Source organism: Desarmillaria tabescens, assembly GCF_030435595.1.
Source record: "Desarmillaria tabescens strain CCBAS 213 chromosome Unknown EV420scaffold_7, whole genome shotgun sequence".
NCBI classification, from domain to species: Eukaryota; Fungi; Basidiomycota; class Agaricomycetes; order Agaricales; family Physalacriaceae; genus Desarmillaria; species Desarmillaria tabescens.
The window spans coordinates 928,938-951,285 of record NW_026848306.1 but is presented as its reverse complement, the minus strand read 5'-3'; the positions used below and the strand labels follow the sequence as shown (position 1 = coordinate 951,285).

At 49.1% G+C, this 22,348-nt stretch overlaps 10 protein-coding genes across 10 annotated transcripts; 7 read left to right on the top strand and 3 right to left on the bottom strand.

Annotated features, from left to right (window-relative positions):
- Positions 1-67: 67 nt before the first annotated feature.
- On the top strand, positions 68-1,143 carry EV420DRAFT_1745271 (uncharacterized protein; the record flags this gene model as incomplete). Its single annotated transcript, XM_060480124.1, has 2 exons — positions 68-920; positions 981-1,143. The coding sequence occupies one exon, from the start codon at positions 68-70 to the stop codon at positions 908-910; it is 843 nt and encodes a 280-aa protein (XP_060335068.1). The 3' UTR covers positions 911-920; positions 981-1,143.
- Positions 1,144-3,836: 2,693 nt separating this feature from the next.
- EV420DRAFT_1638677 (uncharacterized protein) lies at positions 3,837-5,099 on the top strand (the record flags this gene model as incomplete). The annotated part of the gene is made up of 1 exon (XM_060476864.1): positions 3,837-5,099. One exon carries the CDS (start codon positions 3,837-3,839, stop codon positions 5,097-5,099), a length of 1,263 nt encoding a protein of 420 aa, XP_060335067.1.
- Positions 5,100-5,970: 871 nt separating this feature from the next.
- EV420DRAFT_1618677 (uncharacterized protein) lies at positions 5,971-6,497 on the bottom strand (the record flags this gene model as incomplete). The annotated part of the gene is made up of 5 exons (XM_060475376.1): positions 5,971-6,155; positions 6,204-6,223; positions 6,268-6,272; positions 6,327-6,386; positions 6,432-6,497. The coding sequence occupies 5 exons, from the start codon at positions 6,495-6,497 to the stop codon at positions 5,971-5,973; spliced, it is 336 nt and encodes a 111-aa protein (XP_060335066.1).
- A 46-nt stretch (positions 6,498-6,543) lies between these two features.
- Positions 6,544-7,540, top strand: EV420DRAFT_1638675 (uncharacterized protein; the record flags this gene model as incomplete). The annotated part of the gene is made up of 2 exons (XM_060476863.1): positions 6,544-7,346; positions 7,396-7,540. The coding sequence occupies 2 exons, from the start codon at positions 6,544-6,546 to the stop codon at positions 7,538-7,540; spliced, it is 948 nt and encodes a 315-aa protein (XP_060335065.1).
- A 1,462-nt stretch (positions 7,541-9,002) lies between these two features.
- Positions 9,003-9,979, bottom strand: EV420DRAFT_1638674 (uncharacterized protein; the record flags this gene model as incomplete). The annotated part of the gene is made up of 2 exons (XM_060476862.1): positions 9,003-9,227; positions 9,281-9,979. 2 exons carry the CDS (start codon positions 9,977-9,979, stop codon positions 9,003-9,005), a joined length of 924 nt encoding a protein of 307 aa, XP_060335064.1.
- Positions 9,980-10,284: 305 nt separating this feature from the next.
- Positions 10,285-11,556, top strand: EV420DRAFT_1106646 (uncharacterized protein). Its single transcript, XM_060465863.1, has 5 exons — positions 10,285-10,546; positions 10,597-11,101; positions 11,152-11,180; positions 11,239-11,474; positions 11,525-11,556. The coding sequence occupies exons 1-4, from the start codon at positions 10,376-10,378 to the stop codon at positions 11,326-11,328; spliced, it is 795 nt and encodes a 264-aa protein (XP_060335063.1). The 5' UTR covers positions 10,285-10,375; the 3' UTR covers positions 11,329-11,474; positions 11,525-11,556.
- An 844-nt stretch (positions 11,557-12,400) lies between these two features.
- Positions 12,401-12,893, top strand: EV420DRAFT_1264557 (50S ribosomal protein L30e-like protein; the record flags this gene model as incomplete). The annotated part of the gene is made up of 2 exons (XM_060467229.1): positions 12,401-12,499; positions 12,555-12,893. 2 exons carry the CDS (start codon positions 12,401-12,403, stop codon positions 12,891-12,893), a joined length of 438 nt encoding a protein of 145 aa, XP_060335062.1.
- A 163-nt stretch (positions 12,894-13,056) lies between these two features.
- EV420DRAFT_1106553 (putative transmembrane protein) lies at positions 13,057-16,683 on the bottom strand. The gene is made up of 10 exons (XM_060465862.1): positions 15,809-16,683; positions 15,642-15,761; positions 15,461-15,596; positions 15,018-15,409; positions 14,863-14,962; positions 14,633-14,811; positions 14,313-14,577; positions 14,041-14,259; positions 13,902-13,982; positions 13,057-13,846 (listed from the first exon to the last, which is right to left on the bottom strand). Exons 1-10 carry the CDS (start codon positions 16,621-16,623, stop codon positions 13,280-13,282), a joined length of 2,874 nt encoding a protein of 957 aa, XP_060335061.1. The 5' UTR covers positions 16,624-16,683; the 3' UTR covers positions 13,057-13,279.
- Positions 16,684-17,242: 559 nt separating this feature from the next.
- EV420DRAFT_1106427 (uncharacterized protein) lies at positions 17,243-19,301 on the top strand. Its single transcript, XM_060465861.1, has 10 exons — positions 17,243-17,480; positions 17,535-17,643; positions 17,693-17,727; positions 17,780-17,813; positions 17,865-17,904; positions 17,960-17,966; positions 18,014-18,176; positions 18,232-18,348; positions 18,399-18,537; positions 18,591-19,301. The coding sequence occupies exons 1-10, from the start codon at positions 17,358-17,360 to the stop codon at positions 18,985-18,987; spliced, it is 1,164 nt and encodes a 387-aa protein (XP_060335060.1). The 5' UTR covers positions 17,243-17,357; the 3' UTR covers positions 18,988-19,301.
- A 519-nt stretch (positions 19,302-19,820) lies between these two features.
- Positions 19,821-21,435, top strand: EV420DRAFT_1638670 (uncharacterized protein; the record flags this gene model as incomplete). The annotated part of the gene is made up of 10 exons (XM_060476861.1): positions 19,821-19,925; positions 19,980-20,088; positions 20,143-20,177; positions 20,238-20,271; positions 20,324-20,363; positions 20,423-20,429; positions 20,482-20,644; positions 20,704-20,820; positions 20,877-21,006; positions 21,063-21,435. The coding sequence occupies 10 exons, from the start codon at positions 19,821-19,823 to the stop codon at positions 21,433-21,435; spliced, it is 1,113 nt and encodes a 370-aa protein (XP_060335059.1).
- Positions 21,436-22,348: the final 913 nt, after the last annotated feature.

Here is a 22,348-nt window from a genome sequence, read left to right as displayed (position 1 = left end):
TTGAGGAGGGAGAGCAACATTCTCTAGGATTCACCTTCACTTCTCAACTACACAGCTGCCTCTCACCATGTCCAAATTCGCCATCCTATCCGCTTTTGTTCTGCTCTGCGCCCAGCTCCCTGGCGGATTGGCCAGCCCTGCCATGATGAAAAGGCAAGGGCATGAGCAAGGTCCTGTCGACCCGCCGGCGGCCCCCACCAAACCCATCGAAGCCCGACAAGCCGTCGTCACTTCCGTCGTTGGGGGAGTCACCTCGGTTGTAGGGGGAGTCACTAGTGTTGTTGGAGGAGTCACCTCTATCATCGGGGGCATCCTCGCTGACGAACCAGTCGCTACCGCCACCGCCGTTCTTGATCGCCGGGATGGTGTCGCCATCTCTGTTGGTGGAGATATCACATTCGATGGACACTTCACTGTTGATACCGACGCTGCTGCGTCCAAAATCGTCGAAGCCCGACAGGCCGTCGTCACCACTGTCATTGGAGTCCTTGGTGATGAATCCACTGCCATACCAGCAGCTACCGCCAGCGCTGTAGTCGATGCCAATGCCATCTCCGTCCGTCAAAATGCCGATGGCGCCGGTCCTTACAGTTGCGATCTTGATACTGGATGCAGCAAAGTCGTTGAAGCCCGCCAGGTCGATGCATCCGCATCCGTTTCCGCTGCCGTGCCAGTCGCTACGGCAGAGCTCGAAGCCCGCCAGGGTATGGTCGTCTCTGTCGGTGGAGGAGTTGCAGGAGCCAATTTTGGGGGCCTCTTCACTGTTCAATCCAGCGCGTTGCCGGCTGCTAAGACTGTCACCTCGGTTGTAGGGGGTGTTACTTCGGTTGTTGGGGGAGTGACTACTGTTATTGGCGGCGTTACTTCTGTCCTTGGAAAAGCCGTGCCTACGCCGCCAGTTCAGCATTGAATGAGTAAGAGTGAGTAGGAATTGCTTGATGGTTAACTTGAGCGCTTGCTGACTCGGGTTTTTTGTGTAGCACGGGTGTCGAAAACTTAGATGATTAGTGGAGTAGGCTGGTGTACTCGCAGCGGTTGAATCTCTATTGTCCATCTCTTAGTTACTTTCGTTGCTTTGGTGCTTTCGTATATGACTTGGTGGTTGATCCACCTATCTGATCTTCTGAATCAAATGTTAAGGACCATTCCCAATGACTTATTCGTCTCGGTTTCATCAGCCTTGCCCTAACGTTCAGTGGCAGCCTTTCCATGCAGAAGCTTGAACGAATTGGCGGAACTCCCGCTGAGATTGTGATGAAAGCCTCGGTCAATGGAAGTGAGTCATTCGAAATGGTTGAGTACGGTAAAGATCCCGAATAACCATTCTATTGACCAAGAAGGACTTTGGATGGATGAAATTTTTGAGAATGGACACGCACACATTGTTGGATCGCCGGGTCCTTGAGGAATCGGTATTCATATCATCAGTGTCCTGAGCAAACTCAGTTGTCTTCAAAATAGGCATATCACAGCTGTGGGTAAGTCTGGCTACTCGTGTTCCCATAAGAAAGTCTATAACTAACTACCTCTCTGTACACTTGACGCGTGACGTTGCAAGCAAGAAGAGTAAGGTAATACGAGTACCGCGAGTTACCTTGCTTGTCAAGGTCTCTCTAGGTCTAAAATCCTCGCTTACACAAGCCAAGGTCTTCCCGTGATATGACATCATTCTCCACACATAATCAAAATCCTTGTTGCTGACGATTTCACCCTTTCCATCACACATCGAAGTCTTTTCACAACAGATATCAAATCACCAACATATTAAATCCTCTAGATCTACCGGTCATTGTGGATATCTTACAGCGTTACGGGGTACATTAAGTCAAATAAAACTGTATGTTCATTCGGTGTGTACTCAGATCAACGTGTCAACGGCGATATCCTGTCATCGAAGTGCAGTGTATTATTTCATTGAACAATGCAATATTCCTCTTCAAGATAGCATCCAACGGGTAGCTCTGCAAGAATCTAACCGAATCAATGAAAATTATGGACATTGAAAAAGGTGAGGCGAAGAAAGTGCGTGCTTAAATGTGATGAGTTCAGGTAACTAACAGTTCGATGCTCTTAAAGGCATGTACGTATTATTATGGCGGTGTATGATTATTTTCAAAGTGTGCCTCACATAAATTGGATTCTGCAAATTTGGGGTGGGGATGAACACCGCTTAAGCAAGGTATGATAGTCGTCGACCGACGACCGCTAGTATATAATAAAGCCGGCTTGCCTGAGGAGGGCTCCGAAACCTTCATGTGATATTCACATGATCTTTTACAGCCACCCTTTTTTTTGACTCTATATTTCAATATTTCTTCGAAACCGCAACCCGTAATCTATGTACAGAGACGCGGCGGCGCTTGCTCGTAGCCAGCCCCAGTAGGTGTACGGAGGGATTTTCGGTCCATTAATGGTACAGTTTTCTCGTATCTTTGTGTGTTGAGTCATTGGCGTCTAGGGGTGTCGTCGCCACCATAACTTAGGCTACGGGGCACCCGTATTAGCCAGTATTGGGATTTCAAACTCAAATTTACCTGTCTCTCTGTCTTGCTTACAACGTCAAGTGTAATTAGAGAGACGACCATCAGTCTATAACGAGCCGCCTACTCGACTTCGTTCCGATCATCCCAACCCCGCCGGTCTGCAGTACGAATGCTTCGCCATGCACCTTCGAGATCGCTCTAAGTTCCAGCCCATCACTTATGAGAACCCTAACCCCGACCACCATGTTGTCAATGATGTCCTCACCATCACCAGTCTCGTCAAGGTTTTCCTCCTCCTCTACGTGTTTTCCTGCTATCGTGGTACCAGAGGCTTCATCTCCTCTTTATTATGGTGGCCTGTACACCCAAGGATTCCATGGACCTGTCCTCCACCGCACTCTGGAATCATATCACCACTAAAGGTATCGTTGGTGACGGGACCTGCGTAAACGTGTCGAAGATGGATGGGAACACCGAGTTTCTCCATCCAAGTTTCAAATAGATTCAAAATGTGTAGCAGTAACGCCAGTGTGGGGGTCGACCGAAGCGATGGAAGGTGCCATACAGTTTGTGGAGAGTGTGGCTTGCAGGAAAGGATGTGTCGGCGGCGCTCGGCTTTTGCTGGCGGCTCCGACGATACATTTTACACTTCGATGCGGACAACACGCCTGGCTAGAATTCTACTAGAACTTCGAGACATATCAAATCTCCGCCAAGTGAACGACACATCGTAACCCAACTTCCGCTCTGAAGACGTACCGGCCATGCTTGCTTCATTCCATGCATGGTCTGTCATCCACCTTGTGGTAATCCAGTGCTCTTTTACTCGACAAATACTCCGAGCTACCGTGTCCATCGTTACCCGTCAGTTCTCAAGCCCGAGCTTTTCGTCAGGCCAGACTCGTCCAAGATCGAATTCTCTTTTCTAAGTTGCGCCTATTCGTCGCGTCTGGCCCGCTTTTTCATGATAGTCTTGCGTCCCTCCGAGCGTATCTGTTGCACGTACGGATTTTCTGAACCATTTCCCGGGAGTTACGGGTTACATTCGCACTTGATCGACAAGCAGGACAGAGTGCGGATCCTCATGCGAACATTATAAAGGCATTCTGGGGACTGCCGAACTCGCAACGGAGAGAAACCCCCGGTCTAAACTTCTTTCTCTCCCAAAGTTTCGTCTCTCAAGAATTTCTTACCGGAGAATGCCTGCCGACTTTTACGATCGCCCGACGCCGTTGCATACAGTATATTTTCCAAGAATTACCTCTAGACGTATATAAGAGTCTATGTTGAAGAGGGAGAACAACATCCTCTCGGATTCACTTTTACTTCTCAACTACACACCTGCATCTCACCATGTCCAAATTCGCCATCCTATCCGCTTTTGTTCTGCTCTGCGCTCAGCTCCCCGGCGGACTGGCCAGCCCTGCCATGGTGAAAAGGCAAGGGCACGAGCAAGGCCCCGTCGACCCGCCGGCGGCCCCCACCAAACCTATCCAAGCCCGACAGGCAGTCGTCACTTCCGTCGTTGGGGGAGTCACCTCGGTTGTAGGGGGAGTCACTACTGTCGTTGGAGGAGTCACCTCTATCGTCGGCGGCATCCTCGCTGACGAACCAGTCGCTACCGCCACCACCGTTCTTGACCGTCGGGATGGTGTCGCCATCTCTGTTGGTGGAGATATCACTTTCGATGGACACTTCACTGTTGATACTGACGCTGCTGCGTCCAAAGCCGTCGAAGCTCAGGTCGCTGCCGTCACCTCTATCGTTGGGGGAGTCACTTCAGTCGTCGGAGGAGTCACGTCCATCATCGGGGGCATCCTCGCTGATGAGTCTACCGCCGCGCCATCTGCCACCGCCATTGCTTCCAAAGCCGTCGAAGCCCGACAGGCCGTCGTCACTACTGTCATTAATGGAATGACCTCTGTTATTGGGGTCCTTGGTGATGAATCCACTGCCGCACCAGTAGCTACCGCCAGCGCTGTAGTCGAAGCTCGCGATACCATTGCCATCTCTGTCGGTGGAGATATCAACTTCGATGGACACTTCACCGTCGATACCGAGACTGCTGCGTCCAAAGTCATTGATGCCCGAGAGGTTGTCGCCACCACTGTCCCCGTTGTCGACACCACTGTCCCTGTCGGACGTGACCTTGTCGATGCATCCGTTTCCGCTGCCGTGCCAGTTGCTACAGCAGAGCTCGAAGCCCGCCAGAACGCCATTGCGGGACCCTTTGGGGGCGACTTCCCCATCGATACCGAGGGTGCTGCGTCCAAAGTCGTTGAAGCCCGACAGGTTGTCGCCACCACTGTCCCCGTCGGACGCGACCTTGTCGATGCATCCGTTTCCGCTGCCGTACCAGTCGCTACGGCAGAGCTCGAAGCCCGCCAGGGCGTGGTCATCTCTGTCGGTGGAGGAGTTGCGGGAGCCAATTTTGGAGGCCTCTTCACTGTTCAATCAAGCGCGTTGCCGGCTGCTAAGACTGTTGAAGCTGATGTCGCTGCTGTCACTTCGGTTGTAGGGGGTGTTACTTCTGTTGTTGGGGGTGTGACTACTGTTATTGGTGGTGTTACTTCTGTCCTCGGAAGGGCCGTGCCTACGCCCCCAGCTCAGCATTGAATGAGTACGGGTAAGTAGGAACTGTTAGATTGTTAACTTGGGCGCTTGCTGACTCGGGTTTTTTGTGTAGCATGGGCGTCGAAAACTTAGATGATTAGTGGAGTAGGCTGGTGTGCTCGCAGCGGTTGAATCTCTATTGCCATCTTTTAGTTACTTTCGCTGTTTTGGTGCATTCGTATATGATTTTGTGGTTGATCCACTTCCATGATCTTCTGATTCAAACTGTAAGGATCACTCCCAATGACATACTCGTCTCGATTTCGATGCGCTCGTCGTAACGTCCAGTAACACAGTTTTTCCACGGGAAGCTTGAACGTGTTGAAGGAACTCCTTTCACTGCTGGGATCGTGACATGGATATCGAGGAAAGAAAGCCCGGATCGATGAAGGTGAGTCATTCAAAATGGTTGAGCACGGTGTTCACGGCCCGTAGACGGTAAAGATCCCGAATATCCACCTTATTGACCAAGAAGGATTTAGAAGGATGAAATCTTTAGGAATGGACACACATACGTCGTTGGATCGGGCCTCTTGAACTGAGGAATCGGTATTCGCACTATCAGTATCGTACGGAAACTCGACTGTCTTCGGCTGGCTACTTGTGTTCCTATAAGAGAGCTTATATTGGATCGATTAAGTGACGCGTCAGGTGCATTGAGTGAGTCCCGCAAGAGATGATTCCCGCGTGATCCGCGACTAGACTTGGAGGTTATATTTGGCTTTGGTTCCAAAAAGATAGACTCGTTGGAGAAGGGTGTGATAGATACAGATAATGGTTTACATGTCATTCTAGCAATACCATTAGCACTCGACCGGTAGCTCAAGCTCAAACGCACATAATACACCTTTTCGATCATCTTCAAGTTTTCAATTCAAACTTTCGCTGCCAATATTTGTTCGACTCTCTCGACTTTATGTTTGTTTCCTGTACCAGGTGCGATCTCCTGGTCGACTCTGGTACCGATACGGATGTCGGTTGCGATACGAGGGATTCCCTGTGCGTGCACTGCGGCGTGGCAGTCATGAATGGCCTTGCAGACGTCGGACCAGGGTCCTTCTAAGGGAGATATGAGTTATATGGTGTTAGATATGATTGATACCGCACCTAAGTTTGTTCCGTACCCGCTGAAAGACGTCACGACGATGAACAGAGCATATTAATAACTTACTGCATCTGCAATGTATCGTCTTGATGAATATCAGCTTGAAAAGCAAAGGGAAAACGCACCTTGAATGTGAGACCAGACTTTTCCAAGACCCTCTGGCATTCGGCAATGAATATGGCGACCTGGGATACATTAACGGCAGTAGAATATGCTGAGAAATAGCTGACTGAAGGCTCTGGGGCATTCATAGGGATGAGGCAGAAATCAGCAACAGCATACAATTCGGAAGACATGGTGGCGGTGAAAGAAGACAGCGGTGACCAAACTTGGACTGCGACCATGACCTCGGTGCAGTCCCGCATACATGCCTTTGAGTCTCTGTCCAATAATGCCTCCTCGTCGACGTCACCGTCGTCGGCGTCGCTCATCGACCTCAAAGACTGGGTCGTCGACGTCACGCCCATCGTCGACGTCGCTCCCCCTCTACCTCCTCGCACTCTCAAGCCCCCAGTAACACACACATATCCACCAAAACACACCTCAGCGTCGTCCATCTCGTCCTTCCATTCTGTCTCTCTCGACGGCCAGACATCGACCGACGGTGACTCTATAGACGACTCGTCATACGAAAATGTGTCGCCAATACAACCGACGCCGCCGAAGCTGCCCAAAAGACCACCCTCAGCATCATCGACACTGACGAGCACGACGAGCACGACACGTCGACCTCCGCCGCCACCGCCGCCTGCTTCATCATCACGCTCTTCTATTACATCCACACGACCGTCGTCTCGTGCGTCATCGACCTCCTTTGCCCCCTCTCTTACCCGTCCCACGCCCATACCACCTGCCGCTCGTGCTCGCTATACCTCAGTTTTTGACCGCAATATCTCACAACGAAACCTAGCACGCCAGCAGCGTAAAGCCAAGCCTCCACCGACACTACCATTTCTCTCACCACGCAAGTCCCGGCAGGCCGCTGGATGGCGCGGACTTTCCGTTGATCTCATAACAGGCTCAGACGACCTGCCCGCTGCCGAGTCTGACTCGGAAGATGATTCCCCGCTAACGCTCCCACCACACATTGTGAAGCTTATATGGAGAAAATCTCGTTTGGAGGATACCAAATTGGCGCAGATATGGTGCGTTCATTTCTTCTTCGTAGTCGTGACCCCACTCATGAGACCGCAGGACGGAATGTACTCAGGGCCATCTTAGATCCCAGCCTGGTCTAACGAAAGACGAGTTTGTCAGCGGAATGTGGAAGATTGACGAAGAGCTGCGTAGACGGGGTAATCCCCCAAAAGGCCGCATGGCTCGAACCCGCTATGGATAATAATTGTATGTATTGAAACATTGTCCCCCTCCCGGTTACATACTGTATACGCGTATACATTAATCGGATATACCAGGCTGTGGAATATCTGTCTCTCTTCCTACCTGAGGTATAACAATTATGCGTTTGAGGTCCATAAAATTCCCCTGATGACTCAGGTCCAGGTTAGGTCCGTGGAACCAAATCTCGTCATATTAATTACCGAGGCTCGGATTAGTCCCCTCGATTGGTCAATTCGGTACACGCACACGCCGCTGTGGAATAGCCCGTTTGGACTCGGAAAAATTCCATCTTACATCTCTTGGTATGGGGTATGCCGTTCTAGCTAATATAGAGCCAGCTCTGGGCTAACTTTTAGGTCGGCCTATTTTTAGATTTGGCATCGGCGTTCATGCCCCAATCGGGCGACAACACACTAATAATCCCATCATGCTGGCCAACCTGTATGCATCCCCAGTCTCTGAGGTTTTCCCTCGCAACTAACAAGTACAGGCATCATGATGCAAGTATACATTCGGTCATAGCATTTGTCAGTCGTTGATCACAGGATAAAATAAAGACCGTCTCGACAACGACCTATCAGACTTGTTTTTGGCTGGGCGGTTTTCTGACCCTCTCAAGCGAATGGCCTCTTGAGTGTGTCGTACATAGCTCAGAGAGGCCTTACTCTGAAACCACAGGAAGACTTGTATTTCGATGTGCGTGAATTTAACAGGGCCGTGGCATGCACCTTCACTTTGATGGTTTAAGCTGCTTGGGCTTCTCGATTCGAAAGCCCCAACCAGCAAGGTACATACTCGCGCATCAAGTAGGAGCATTTTGAGTCATCATAGTTCAGAAAGACAAACCATTAAATCAATCCTCAGACGGGCGACAAGGAGGCTTGCTTAGCGATTGTATCGTTAATTTTTCTGTCTTGCGCTCTCGACACATCGTAATGCTTTTCTATTTGTCTTCGCTCAAAGTACGGTACTATTATTTGAAGGTAGAGAAATGTCTTGGCTTGGAAAACATGACTGACACCTTTTCGCTGCAGTACTATGCAACATATCGAGCGTCGTGGAATCTGACGTTAAGAGACGACCTTGTCCTATCAAGTGATACCACTGTGCGAAACAAACTTTCGCGTCCAGCTGAGGGCCTGTGCCAGATGCTAACTACGGTCGTTTTTATCCTTGTCCGTCCTGGTGAAGATTAATAATGGACTAGGTACTTTCTTTCCGTTGATTTCGACGCACTGACGACCTACTGTTGATGGAAACGGTAGTGAGAAAGAAACGGCGAAACAGCGTGGTCCCAATATGTGTGGCATTCAATACAAGTTCGTCTACAGATACATTGGCAGCTATATACACTGATCCGATACAGTTCATTGACTAGTGCACTATATAATCAACCTAGGTTCAGCCGATTAGCTTGAAAACAGACAACACGAATAGCTTTGACGTATGAACAGGTGCAGTTAATATACTTCACAGACCCTCGAGGGCAGGGGCGGGAAGTCCTCAGGTGTAAAAGTGGGATATGTGGAAGCGGTGCCTTCGAAGATCGTGTCCAACGTTAAAGTACTTCCACGACGAGAAGCTGGATACAATGATTGGGAGCCATCGATGGATAAGCCGGACGCGTTGGAAAGACACGAGTATAGTGATGCCTTGTCGGCATCGAGTGGATCAGGTTTCCAGTCCTGTTATCAGTTAGCAATGCGTAACACCGGAATTCAAAACCACTCGGGCTTACTACAAGTTCCTCGTACATCTCCTGCCTTAAGTTTTCATTCTCTTCTGTATCGTGCTGCCATAAGGCCCGCTGATCGAGGCAATATTGGGACAGTCTGTTGTATTCGGTGTTGGAAAGCTGGCGGCTTCGACCATCACTGCGAGCCCTAAAGAGCCTCACGGGCTGCTCCGTGAAGATTATATAAGAGATCACCCATTGTAGAGGATGGAGCCAAGCTGGGTTCGTCTTCAACGCATTAATTTCTGAGTCAGGAAGAACCTGGGCATTTGGTTCGACAGGCACGACAAATCGCTGGAGAAGCTGTCCAAAACGTTTATAATCGCCACCAGAGGATGCGAACGTGGCCATCACACAGATGAAGTGGCCTTTCCGACGACCCTTGTCAGACTTGTAACCAGCAGGAGGATCCATGATGATGCAAGGTCTTTCCTTCCCGGAAGAGACAGCTGCAGGGGAGCCATCCCGGATAGTTAATGAGCAACCTTCTCGGAGGGCCAGGGGACCTTCAGCGTTATCCAAAGCTTCCGCCAACGGTGTGAACGCGGATAATTTAAAGAGGCAGATTTGACCACGCCTGTATGTCGTAGGGGCTCTCCGTGGCCTGCGGGTAACTGAAGGAGGTTTTGAGATAAGGCTCCGCGGCCTAGCGGGTTTGTTGGGATCGTAGTCCTCAGAGAGTACAGCATAACGCGAGAACATTGAAAAATAACGAGGGATGTATAGGTGGCACCAGGCCTACCAGCTGCAAGGGAGTGTAAGGTGATGTTTGAGTGGGAATCGGGGAAAGCAAGTGCAAGACCCATGAACGATTGCCCTCCCCATTTTATAGAAGGAGATCTGCCGACACGGTTACATTGTCCCAGCAGATAAGGAACGCATTCTTTGTTACTGCATTGTTAAAGAGAGACAGGCAAGTGCGAGGACCAATTTCAAGAAGTTAACAATGACAGATCGAGATTCGAGAGGATGATCGAGATTGACGAACCTTCCCACGCCTTTGTTCTTGTTCTTTTGTTGCCACTCAGGCGACGGTATAAATATGCTCGATTCAGATTTTGTCGCTCATCGTTCCTCCTAACCTTACTGCTCCCCGCCATGGCCGTTCATGACATGAGGTATCAGCTGGCTCCGCCTTCTTATCACTATTTCACCTTTTCCATCGACGTAGCAGCAACTCTAGAGTTGTACTGCGACGGAGGCGACGAAGCTATGTCGCAAAAGTTGGAAGGTCTGCAGGATCGCCAATATGCCGGTCAATGCTTGGAAGTGCATCGTTTTGCGGCTTACTTGTGTCCGGACCACTGAAAAATCCTTAGGTTGAACGGTCAACTGGCGAAAAGACTCCGAAATACAGAGTTATCAGCATTCGGCCAGTACAACAAGGCCTCACGAAGCCTCATCCTCGGAACCCCGACCATGCGCGGCCTACTATGTGTGTTCCTATCTTGCCAACAACGGCCCATCCTAGGTCAAGGGAAGCTCTTAAGGTGTCGAAGCCACTGCCATGGGACGATTGCTACCACCCTACCTGCTACAATCTTTGGGCGCGTGTGCTATCCGAATGGCGAGACTATCATGACTCGCCACGTGCGAAATTTTCCGTTTCGCTTTTCAAAGCCCTTGAAGAGGATGAGCTTCACCGCGACTTACTCCGAGCTGGACTAGACGATGCAAAAATCCAGCGAATTCTTGATGGTCAAGAAGACGCCCCGGACACAGACGACGTTTCAGAGACTGATAGCCATACCTTGCAAACGTTCCTGGCCAAGATACCAGGTTCTGATGATCCTGAAGAAGATGAAATATTTGTGCCCGTTATGCGTATCGATCACGTCCTCTCAAATGTTCCAGAGATATCTGATCCATCGCAGCTATGCGGAGACGTGGATCTTTTCCGGGAGTAAGTAAACATCTTCCGTTGCTGGGAATCTTCTTAACTGTTTCCCCACCCCCCAAAGGATTGTACAGGAGTATCAACTCGCACGCTACGGATCTGTCCTTTTCGATCCGCCGCAGGGTCCGGAGGTCGACGACACGTCTATTCCTGACAACGCTTCGTGGAATTATAGTATCACGTCAGGGATATCTTGCTCAGGTTTGACGGAAGAACTCAGCTCTGGTTCACCGGACACACATGAACTGAACTCGACGCCCGAGGAGTCTCCTCCGGTACCGGAGCCTGTGAGCCAGAAAGGTGAGCATCTATACTTTCAGACTGGAGCCTTCATTAAATTTTGCTTCCAGGAAAATGGAGAGTCAAGTCGCTCTTCCGGCGAGTGCTAACAAATCTCGCTGAGCTGGTGAAGCCTCGCAGGTTTTTTCACAAGTTATGAATCGGTCTGCGGGACAGACGCATGAAATATTCACCTTCGTTTTATCGTATATACATTATCTTGTATTGCTAATCCTGTTGACTCGTAGAACTCGCACTCTCTTTGATATGATATCATGGTTTATATTCGCACTATTGCTGAGATTATGATGTATTGGACGGTTTTGAGATAGTCTAACTTTATGTAAAAGATTACTGCACTCAGTTTGTCAACTGATCTGAAGAAAATCCTCAAAGTTCGCGTAGCCAAAGTCTGCTGGTGTGTACTTCGAAAAGAAAGCCGGCTGACTACAATATTTTGCCGGTATCTCGAAGATGAACGAATGTTCATGTTAGCAAACCGGGTCGGTTCGCCGTAAGCCATTAATTGGCGAAGCACTCCGGCACGACGTTGCCAATGGCTTAGATACGAGTATCTAATTAACATGGATAGATGGAGATATTACCAGTCGAATTATATTTCGTCGTCACCCGAAGCTTAAAGACAGACGTTTCTGAGTTGCTCGTAAAGGCTCTTGAATCTTGAGGACCGCAAGCCGCCAGTGGGTCACGGTATTGAGGGACGAATCACGATCGGACCGAGGGAGCGTGCCGTCCCAGCCGCGAAGCGGAGCGCAAACATCTAAGTACATAATCTCTGTCCGAACCTTAATTTTTCCTCACATCGACGAGCGCGGACGAAGACATCCAAAAAACCTTCTTTACTTGTACCAACTGTTGCAAAACTAAAAAGCGAGTGCCCTGTATGGATTTCCAATGAATACATCGTACTAAATGTTATTTTCAGGATGTCTGACGCAGGAGATGACATTCAAGTCGACGCACCTGTCGAGGAAGTCGCCGCTGAGGCGCCCAAGGGCAAGCTTTCTGTTGAGGATGCTCTTCAGGTGTGTATTCTATATTTACCTCTGTTCTATTGCAACCCGCTCACAACTTCAATAGCAAGTCCTGAAGAATGCTCTCGTTCACGACGGTCTGGCTCGCGGTCTCCGAGAGTGCGCCAAGGCCCTTGACAAACGTCAAGCCCACCTTTGCGTCCTTGTCGAGACCTGCACCGAAGCCGAGTACATCAAGCTCATTGAGGCTCTCTGCGCCGAGCACAAGATCAACCTCATCAAGGTTGGTGACGCCAAGGTATTGGGAACCTGGGCCGGCTTATGCAAGATTGACCGGGAGGGTAACCCTCGCAAGGTCGTTGGGTGCAGCTGTGTTGTTGTCAAGGACTATGGTGTTGAGAGCGAGGGTCTCCATGTCGTTTTGGATTACTTCAAGAACCGTTAAGGTGAGTTGGGAAATCCCGGTTCGTGTCATTTGATGACAAAACAGACTCCCTCTACTGAGGCTTGTCCTCTGAGGAAATCGTCTATCCGGAATCATTATAACTTGTCTGACTCCTTCGTTTCTGTATCTGTTTCCTCTAAAAAACATTCAACTGACTTCTTTTCCTTTCCAGTGCCTTGACTGTATGCGCCTAACTGAATTGTATCCTTGACAATGATATATGCGTGCCCTTCCTGATTTGTGATGTTGAATTTGCTAAGTGAAGCAGGGAAAACTGCCCAAGAAGCATATCCATCTGAACGATCCCGATATTGAGGGTAATATACATGATAGTCGTGTTATGCGTAGGGATGTACAATAGTAATATAGTGACTATACAAGGCACCTCAGAGCACCCTTGTTGGGCCGTCTCTCCGGTCATAAATCTGAGCCAGCAGTCCCAAAACACCCCCATCTTCCAAACCTTCCTCCTCTTCCTCTCCTTCCCCAAATGCTCGTGTCCGTTTCGCACCATCAACATACGACTCACCCAACCCACTACCGACACCTCCATCCTCAGCCAAGTCACTCTCCGTAATCTTCGACACCTCACGAACCGGCTCCGCCTGCACACTACCCTGTGAATCTCCAAGCACCGCCGTCTGAGCCGTCGACAGTCCGCCGAATATCGACGACCCCGAAGGACCTGGGACGCCCAGTGTGGACGCGCTCAGCATACTTCCGCCCCGCCGTCGAGCCGCGAGTTGACTCTGTCGAAGCGCGCGGTCGTATTCATGCGCACGGTCAACCTCGGTTTTGTTACGCTCGCCAGTACCGTGGCTGTGATCAAGAGGCACGGCGATGCCAGTTCCGGGTCGTCGACGCCCAGGAAGATGTGTTGTTGTAAAGTCTGCCATACGGCTTAGGTATAACGAACCTGACGGGTCTGTGGGGTTCCAATCTGGATTGGCAGCCTGGATTGATGATGCATAAGAAATCGCACAGACTGTTGCTAAAACAATAACATACCTTGAAATTCAGGAAACTCTTCTCCATCTTGCCCTCGTTCGAGACCATCCGTTTGTCAATGTTCTGCGTCGGTGCACCAAACTATGAATTCCGAGCGATCAGCAGACGCCCATTTCCTTCTAAGTCTAATCCAACGGACCTTGACATTCCCGTGCCTCTCAAAGTTGAACTCGGCAAAGCTACAAACATACCCTCGTCCATCTACATGAACAGTAAATTCGCGGAAAAAGTCGATAATGGCCGGGGCGCAGGATGGAAGTGAAAACCACAGAACAAAGGGTGTCAAGACTACGGAAATCACTTCTTGCACGAAGATTATGATTTTCATGGCGTAAAGCTCGCCGAACTCCTGGTGAATCTAGATTGACGAGTGATCAGTTCAGCAAGACAGACGCCATCCGCAAGGCCTACCATTTTGCTATGCAACTGATCCTTCCACTCGTCCGGCATATAGTGCGTATAAGTGATCACCTCCGTCATCAACAACTCGGGGTCAAACACTCGATTATCTTCGGGTATCATCCCTCTCGCCACAGCCAATATCGATCCAAACACAGTGAGGTAAAACAGCACTGTACGATGAGACGTGATCTCGAGATGAACAAAGATATCAGGATCGAGGACGGTAGCCAAAAAGAGTACAGCCGCGAATGAACCGGAGATGAAGGCTACGAAACTGTACATGGCTGTTAGTAGGGGCTTCGGGCATGGATTAGAGCCGCCGAGCATACCGCATGATAAGCGTCATTTTCTCGTTTGGGAACTGTCCAATGTACATGCTAGCGGCGGGACAACTCTCGTCGAGTCGTCGCATGAAAAAATGAGGTAGTTCATTGAACTCTCTGAATTTCCATTGCGCAAAGGATGTATATCGGCGTCCTCCTATCGACGACGGATCCTTATGGTATTCCTGGGAAAGGAAGATCAGGTGGGTGGCGGTGACGGGAGATTGATAACCCACCTCGAAGTACCGGAAGAATGAATACATTAACAGATAGAGTACGATAAAAGGAGCGAAAATGGCATTTAATATTCCCATGAAGATGAATCTACGTTTGAGTCTAAAGCCCAAGCATTAGCGCCGCGTTTCAGAAAATGAATTGAAGATCAACGCGCCCTTCAATTAAAACTGTCCGATTTTTGGATTTCAGGAACACTTTTCTTACACGACCATGTTTATCGAATAGGTATTCCATCAGACAGAATCTTAGATTCCATTCAAGCGCTTGGGTTAGCATCTTTCCCTTCCCCTTGTCCTCGGCTATGTATTGTTTTAGGAAACGAGGCCACGGCACTCTCAGATCCAAGAGTTCCTTGTTGAAGAGTGCTATAAGGTAATTTTCCTGCCTCATTATTCGATTCGCGATATCATGAGCGTCAAGTTTCGCGGTGGTTGTATCATTGGTTTTTCGAGAACTCTTTGAGGAGATGGCTGTGAGGGGATTCTCCTCGCGTATAGCGCCAATGCGACGAACAACCTCGGGCCACGATATGGTTTGAATGTCAACCTGTCAACACTGCCAATTAACCAAGGAAAGATGAACGTAAAATGAACGTACGTCTGGAATCTTTAACAGATGAGTATAAAAGTTATACATATCCACGAGGCGCATGGTACCCAGGGTAAACGATGCGATTTGCCAGAGGTAAAATGCGGTAAAGAGAATGAAAAATAGTAGCGTAAAGCCTGAGAAGCTGTAACGGCGTTAGTCAAGTAGACACGAATGAATGGAAACTGACTTTGATACACAACGGTCGACAATGGCGTCTGACAGCCGCATGGTCTTATCGGGGTGTATCCGAGAATAGTCTATACATCCGAGGAGGAAGGTGGAGAAACCAATGACGAAACCGACAGTCCTATTGAATGTCAACGGAGTCGACGGGCAACAAGTAATAGTACTTACAGTAGGTTTAATCCCCTCGACAAAGCAATGCTGTATATGCCCTTGCCTTCGTAGTAGAAATACACATCTTGCAGGAAGGAATCTAGGTTGTACACGTTGACCCAATTCCATAGAGCGCGTTCGTAAGCGTCCAGCCCCCGCATGGGCCTCGGCTGTCTGGGAGAATGCGGGGAGGCATCGTCAGGCCGTGGCGTCGCCTCAGCGTCGTCGGGATCCAGTTCTGAAGGACGTGGGGGTACAGACACAGACGCATGGGTAGGCAAAACGGGAGGCAGCTTCTTTCCAGGGATAGAGAACAGCGGTTGCTGACGCCCTCCAACAAAACCAGAACCAGAACCAGAACCCGTCTCCTTCCCCTTGCCCTTCCTGGACGGCCGGTGCGAGGTGGCCTCAATCATGAAACTCTGCGGCACCTCGCCGTCGTCCGAGTCCTGGTCATGGATCTTATCTTCCTGATGGATATTGGGATGCAGTGACGGATCTGTTCTAGAGGTGGCTGCATCCCACGAGACACGAGGCTTGCCATGCGACTTGGACTTGGACCGTGACTTGGACAATGGAATGGTGTCTCCCTGGAATATCGTGCTCTGACTATGACCAGCCTCCACGTCTTCCTCTTCTTCCTCTGAGCTCCTTCTTTCCTCTTCCTCTTCCTCCAGCAGCGACTGGTTTGCTTGCGTATAGCCCTGATACGGTCGACTCATTGGATTTAGCATGTTTAAGAAGGGCCTAGAGCTCGACGCAGACTGATACAGAGACCCTTGATATGTCCTCGAGCTTGGATTTCGACGAGGGGAGGTGCTACTGGACATCATGATGGCGGGAGGTAGGGTACGACGCCTCCTCCTCCTCGTTGGACTTCAATTGGCGAATTGCGTACCTCTTGCGTGACACTCACCGTCACGATGTGATAGAACGTGTTGATCACATGATCGATGGAAACCTGGTTTTGATTCAATTTTTTGATTCTTCTGGTTGAAGGTTCTTGTCATTGATTCTGAAATAACAAGCGACCATATTCGAAACTCGGGATCTTATCTACTGCGGCCAACTTTACGCAATGATTACTATCAAAGACGGGTAAGAAAAGGGCCTTGGAAGGAAATGTACAATGTACATACTGATGATTCCTATATACAGGCACTACAGGCACCCATCAATTGTTGGATTTTGCCCCGCATCCAGCATAACCCACCTGCTCCCCGTTCTTGTCAATCGTTTCATAGCACTATGGGACTGCTCTCAAGTATCACTTTTCCTCCATCTAATGCAAGATGGACTCAGAATCAGAAGCGTCCTTGTTCTTCCCGTTATCTGATGGATTGTGTTCTTAAGCGCTGTGGCTACTGTTCAGCCAAGAAAAAGAAATCAATAACGCGCTTTGCCTTAAACTTATGGGCATACATCGGCCATCCATCCACTTGATGCTCTATATCAAGCGCATCACTAGGTGTCATTACCGTATCGAGATACCAGCGTTCCGCGGGCTTAAAGGGCATAAATTCATCTAACAGGCATTTGGTTCCCCCCCTTGCCCTCGTCTATATCTATGTCAAGCTCTTCAACGCCTTCCCCACTCTTTGATTTTGGAACGCGACTTGGACTTGTTTTCATTATTGAGGTGGCGTCTCTTTCCGCTACGGCTGTAGTATTACTCTTGGCCTTTATCTGCGTATGCTTGACTCGTCGATAAATATTTGGCGCGTGTAACTCACTGTGCCTATAGTACTCCACGTTCAAGGTTCAGCCAGGGGGACTTCGCGGATGGGCGGTCTCGTCTCATATTCATTACTACTTCGTGAACCTCCTGGCATGCGATTTGATTCTATCTATCGGTAGGTGTTTGTTTTCCTCGTCTCTTATTTGATGCTGGAAAGTCGGCAGGTGGGATAATGGATATTCGATGGGTTGCTGAGGCAGTAAGTAACACAGAATTTTACAGAGGTACCGGTCTCACGCTTCCTTCTTAAGAACGTGACAGCGGGAACGTTCTGTACTGCTCAAGGTGAGCTATCATCTCATATATTTGCCGTGGATCTCATCTCACATGTCATAGGAATTTTCAAGCAGCTAGGTGATCTTGGAGTAGCCTTATCGTACATCTTTTCCTCCCTGATACAAGCGCTGTCTGGTCTAACTTTTTTTTCGCAGGACAATGGTATTCATTATTATAAACCGCTTCGACATTTTACTAACGCACGGTAGTCCATCGCTATACACACTTTCTTGGTTCTTGTTTTCAAGTATTATTCACCTCCCAAAGTCGCCCCTTTCGTAGTCGCTACGATATGGACATTTCTTGGACTCGTCGTTGGCGTCAGCTCAGCTATACACCACGGAAAAGGATACTACGGACCTACTCAGTATTGTTTGTCCTCTGCCTGCCGATTCCCTCGGCTATTTTACCTCATATCCCTTCACAGGGTGTTGGATCACTAGCAAGTTTCGAACTGAGCAAATCGCGCTAGAATACGGTTGGGTGTGGTTTGCCGCCTCTGTAAACATCATGTGCTACGCTATGATAGCACTCGTTCTCAAAGGTACGTGTGTATTTTTTTGGAATAGATTTATACTCACCACCACTTGGCAGGCATCGTTCTCGTGGATGGATACAAGATACGGCTGCGACGGAGGTCGGATGCGAGTAGCACTAAGTCAGTTACCGACGGAACCAAAGGAATGAGCTCTTCAGCTCAACGATCCAACGCGATTGCCATGCGAATGCTTTTGTATGTGCTGTCTATTTTTGGCTGCCCATGTACTAACGTAAGAGTCTTCTCAGCTACCCTGCCGTCTACCTCGTTGCAATCTTTCCCATGTCTCTGGTCCGCTGGCTTTCTTTCTTTGGGATGAAAGTGCCCTTTATCGCCACAGCGTTTGCCAGTATTCTATTCTCGTCATCCGGTATTCTTAATGTTATCCTGTTCACGCTCACTCGACCGGGGCTAGTTCCCAACCGAGGCCCCTCCAACTCTCAGAGAAGCTGCGAACTATACGGCTCCCTCGCTAGCCCCGGCGTACAGACTGGCTTTAGACATCCTCCAGTCTCTCCGAGAACCCAGGCTGAAGACAGCATTGAGGGAGAAGAATGGAAATGCCATTCTCACGGGGGGCCGGGGGAAGTAGATGTTATCACTTTGGACATAATTAACACTCGGAGTGTATCTTCGGAGGTCTAATCCCTATTTCTCAGTTTCCACTGTTCAATGAAACTGATATAATAAGATGGTAGTGTTTTGAGGGGTTCTGATTTTTGGAACGCGAAGAATCTGGTATTCGAGAAATGCTTATCAGCCTGCTAATGTGGGCCACAAGACTGCCTCAAGGATGGTCCTGCCTCGAACCGCGGATGTGGCGTTCATGATCGGTGACCCCATATTGTGAATCGTAAATTGAAATAACGCTCAATTCTGGCAAAGACTGTATACGGCAAATTATGCAAACCACGGCGCTTGTTCAAGTCCTACAGCGCTCACCATTCTCCCAACAATGATTCCTGTCAGTCATACGACCTCGGTTCTCCCGCTCAAAAAGCGCTTCAATCGGTAGAGTGCTGTGTAGCTGCCGTTTTTGTACTAGCAGGCAATTGTGCCTGATGGCAGTGTACGAGCCCTCGGCTAATAAGGCGTATTATCTGAAGTAAAGAGAGCCGTGGTTAATCCGTGCGTCGTCCTTCTTTCTGTCATTCTTCATTGAGGTGCTGACTGTGCCGTTGAAGCAAAGCATATGTGCCCTCTGGCACCGAAAGTGCTCCTACCATATAAGAGGCGCTTTTCCCTCGCAATTAATAACACCTAAACTTTCCAACCGCTATCGTCGGCTATATACAAATAACCTTCTGCACATGCGGTCTTAGTGGTGATTTCAAATCCTCCGGTTTGCGTAACTGATAACGAGTTCTGTTGATGCTTGGAAAGGAATTTAAAGAGAAACGGAACTATATGGGTTCGCGTCGCGCGTTTTTCTTTCCTTCTGCCTTATCGTCACCACATCTTGGGGGTCGATCCTCCCGATGTCCTCTACCTTTAGTCCTGGGGTCAGAGCGGGCATTATTCTTATAACGGTGTGTGCGTCTCTGTCAGCAACGGCTGTGTTTTCGTTGCTTGTGTACATTGCGGTGAGTCCTTTTTTTGTTACGCACCTTCCAAGAAACATCATATGTGGAGTTTAGTATTCTGTCACGACCATCAACAAAGGTGCCACTCGCACATGGAGAGTCTCCACGCACATTCACTATTACTTCGTGAACCTGCTGGTATGTGACTTGGTGCAAGCCATCGGTGAGTTCTTGTTCTTCGGTTGCGTGGTGGACGTGGGAGCTAAATGGGCTTTAGGTGGTGTAATGAATGTCAAGTGGGCCGTAGATGCTGTATGTGATCTTTGTCATACCTTGCCGCGTCAGAATTAATAGCTAATATACATATCGAAGCGCGTGACGGAGGGGACACTCTGCACCACCCAAGGTACGGCCCTTTTTAATTCTTCCTCGGCCAACCTAATTATGCGGGCCAATAGGAATACTTAAGCAGCTCGGAGATGTCGGAGTGGCCTTGTCGTATGTGTTTCTGGCTCTAGCATAACGTATACAGACTAAATGGCCCCCAACATACATAGAACGCTGGTATGTATTCTCCCGCTGCCCATTTTTCCCAACTGAGCTGACGCCTCCGTAGGCAATCGCAATCCACACCTTTTTGGTTCTCGTTTGTAGGTTCTATTCGCGGCCACGAAGCGCCCTTGTTGTCATCGCTGCGATATGGGTGTTCTTGACTCTTATTGTTGGCATAAGTGAAGCCATGCACCATGACGAGGACTATTATGGAACTACTGGTTACTGTGCGTCGGTACTTTTGCAATCCATTAAGTCCGAGTTCGCTGATAGTTGTACTTACTAGGGTGCTGGATAACAAGCGACTTCGGAACCCAGAGAATTACTCTGGAATATCTATGGGTCTGGATTGCCGTATTTTTGGATATCGTATGTTATGCATTCATCTCTTTGGCTATTAAAGGTATTTGTTTTTTTTTCCGCTTGCCTTTAACTTGCAGCAAAGTTGACTTGCATCAGGAATTATCGTCCTGGATGGATACAAGATACGACTGCGACGTAGATCAGTGAATGCGGACGACTTTACTTTAAGCACTACTAGCAACAGTGCAGCAAGACATTCGAAATCCATCGCGATGAATATGCTATTGTAAGTTTTTCCCAGCAAAGCTCCGAGTTGACCATCATGTACTCAAAAATGCATAGTTACCCTGCCCTTTACATCGTAACAGTTATTCCGATATCCGTTGTCCGTTGGTGTGCATTCAGCGGAACGAATGTACCCTTCGCAGCCACGGCTTTTAGCAGCGTCTGTTTCGCCTGCTCAGGCATATTCAACGCCATTTTATTTACCCTCACCCGACCAGGCGTAGTCCCACATCGGGGACAGAATGCACACGACCGTCGCGATAGCTATGTCACGGCCATCAGCCCTATAAGTCCTGTCAGCAAAAGCTACAGGCCTTCTAGAAGCATGGATGACATCGATATAGAAACGTGGAGATATGTTCCAGACTCGACAAAAGTGATGCATCTCTCCGACTCTTCTCGAGATGGCTCCTTAAAGGGGCAGGTTTGATTAAGGAAGGTTACGAATGTACTAATGAATCATGTTGTATATTAGATTCTTTCATGAAACATTTATACCCGGATCACTTTTGGGCTGCTAGACTCATTCTAAATGTCAGCCCGGGCCTAAGGAGGAGCAGGTGCGTTTACTATTAATAGACTCGACTGTGATGGGACTCGGTTGGTACGAAACCCATCAACGTCAAGCGCAGTGCTGTTGGAAACCTATACAAGTTACGGTGCTGCGTCCCCGGCCTTCTGCTTGTTACTAAATAATATGGGCACCTACCAACATGCCTATGTCGCGTTCGCAATCGCATTCGCAAGTACCAGGAATTCTACCTACCGAATGCCCATCTGGTCACTTATCCGGCCGACAAATTTTACGCCACTCGCTTTTCTCGAAGACAAAGAACCTCCTCCAGTGAACAACACGCGCAGTAAATGACAGATTTCTCACTAGACATCTTTCAGAAGTTGGTGGACTGCATGCGCACCGGATACCCGATTCCAACAATAACTGCTACAACGAAGGCGGTACGAGAACAGCAGCGGAACTCTAGAATATTTTCTCTGGGTTCGACATCCATTCTTTTTACGTCGGGGAGCGTTCTGTCTTCCGCCCGGGTGATCAAAGTATCAGCGCTCAGCGGATAAGCGTCGGCAAATAGCAGCAACATGTAATTACCAGGCCGATTCCCATATTAATAAGTAATGCGGTAGACGGTCCTTCCTTACCGTCTCCTGCCCCATGTTCTGCTTCAGCATCTTTCTACTAGCTTGGGTGACTTTGTCGCTCGGTGACCCAATTATATGTTCCCGGACGAGGAACATAGAGCGCGACTTGGATGGCTGGGACGCGTTGTCGGATGGAAACGGGAAATTTCGGTCAGAGATGGAGTCGTCAGATCCAGGAATGCTCG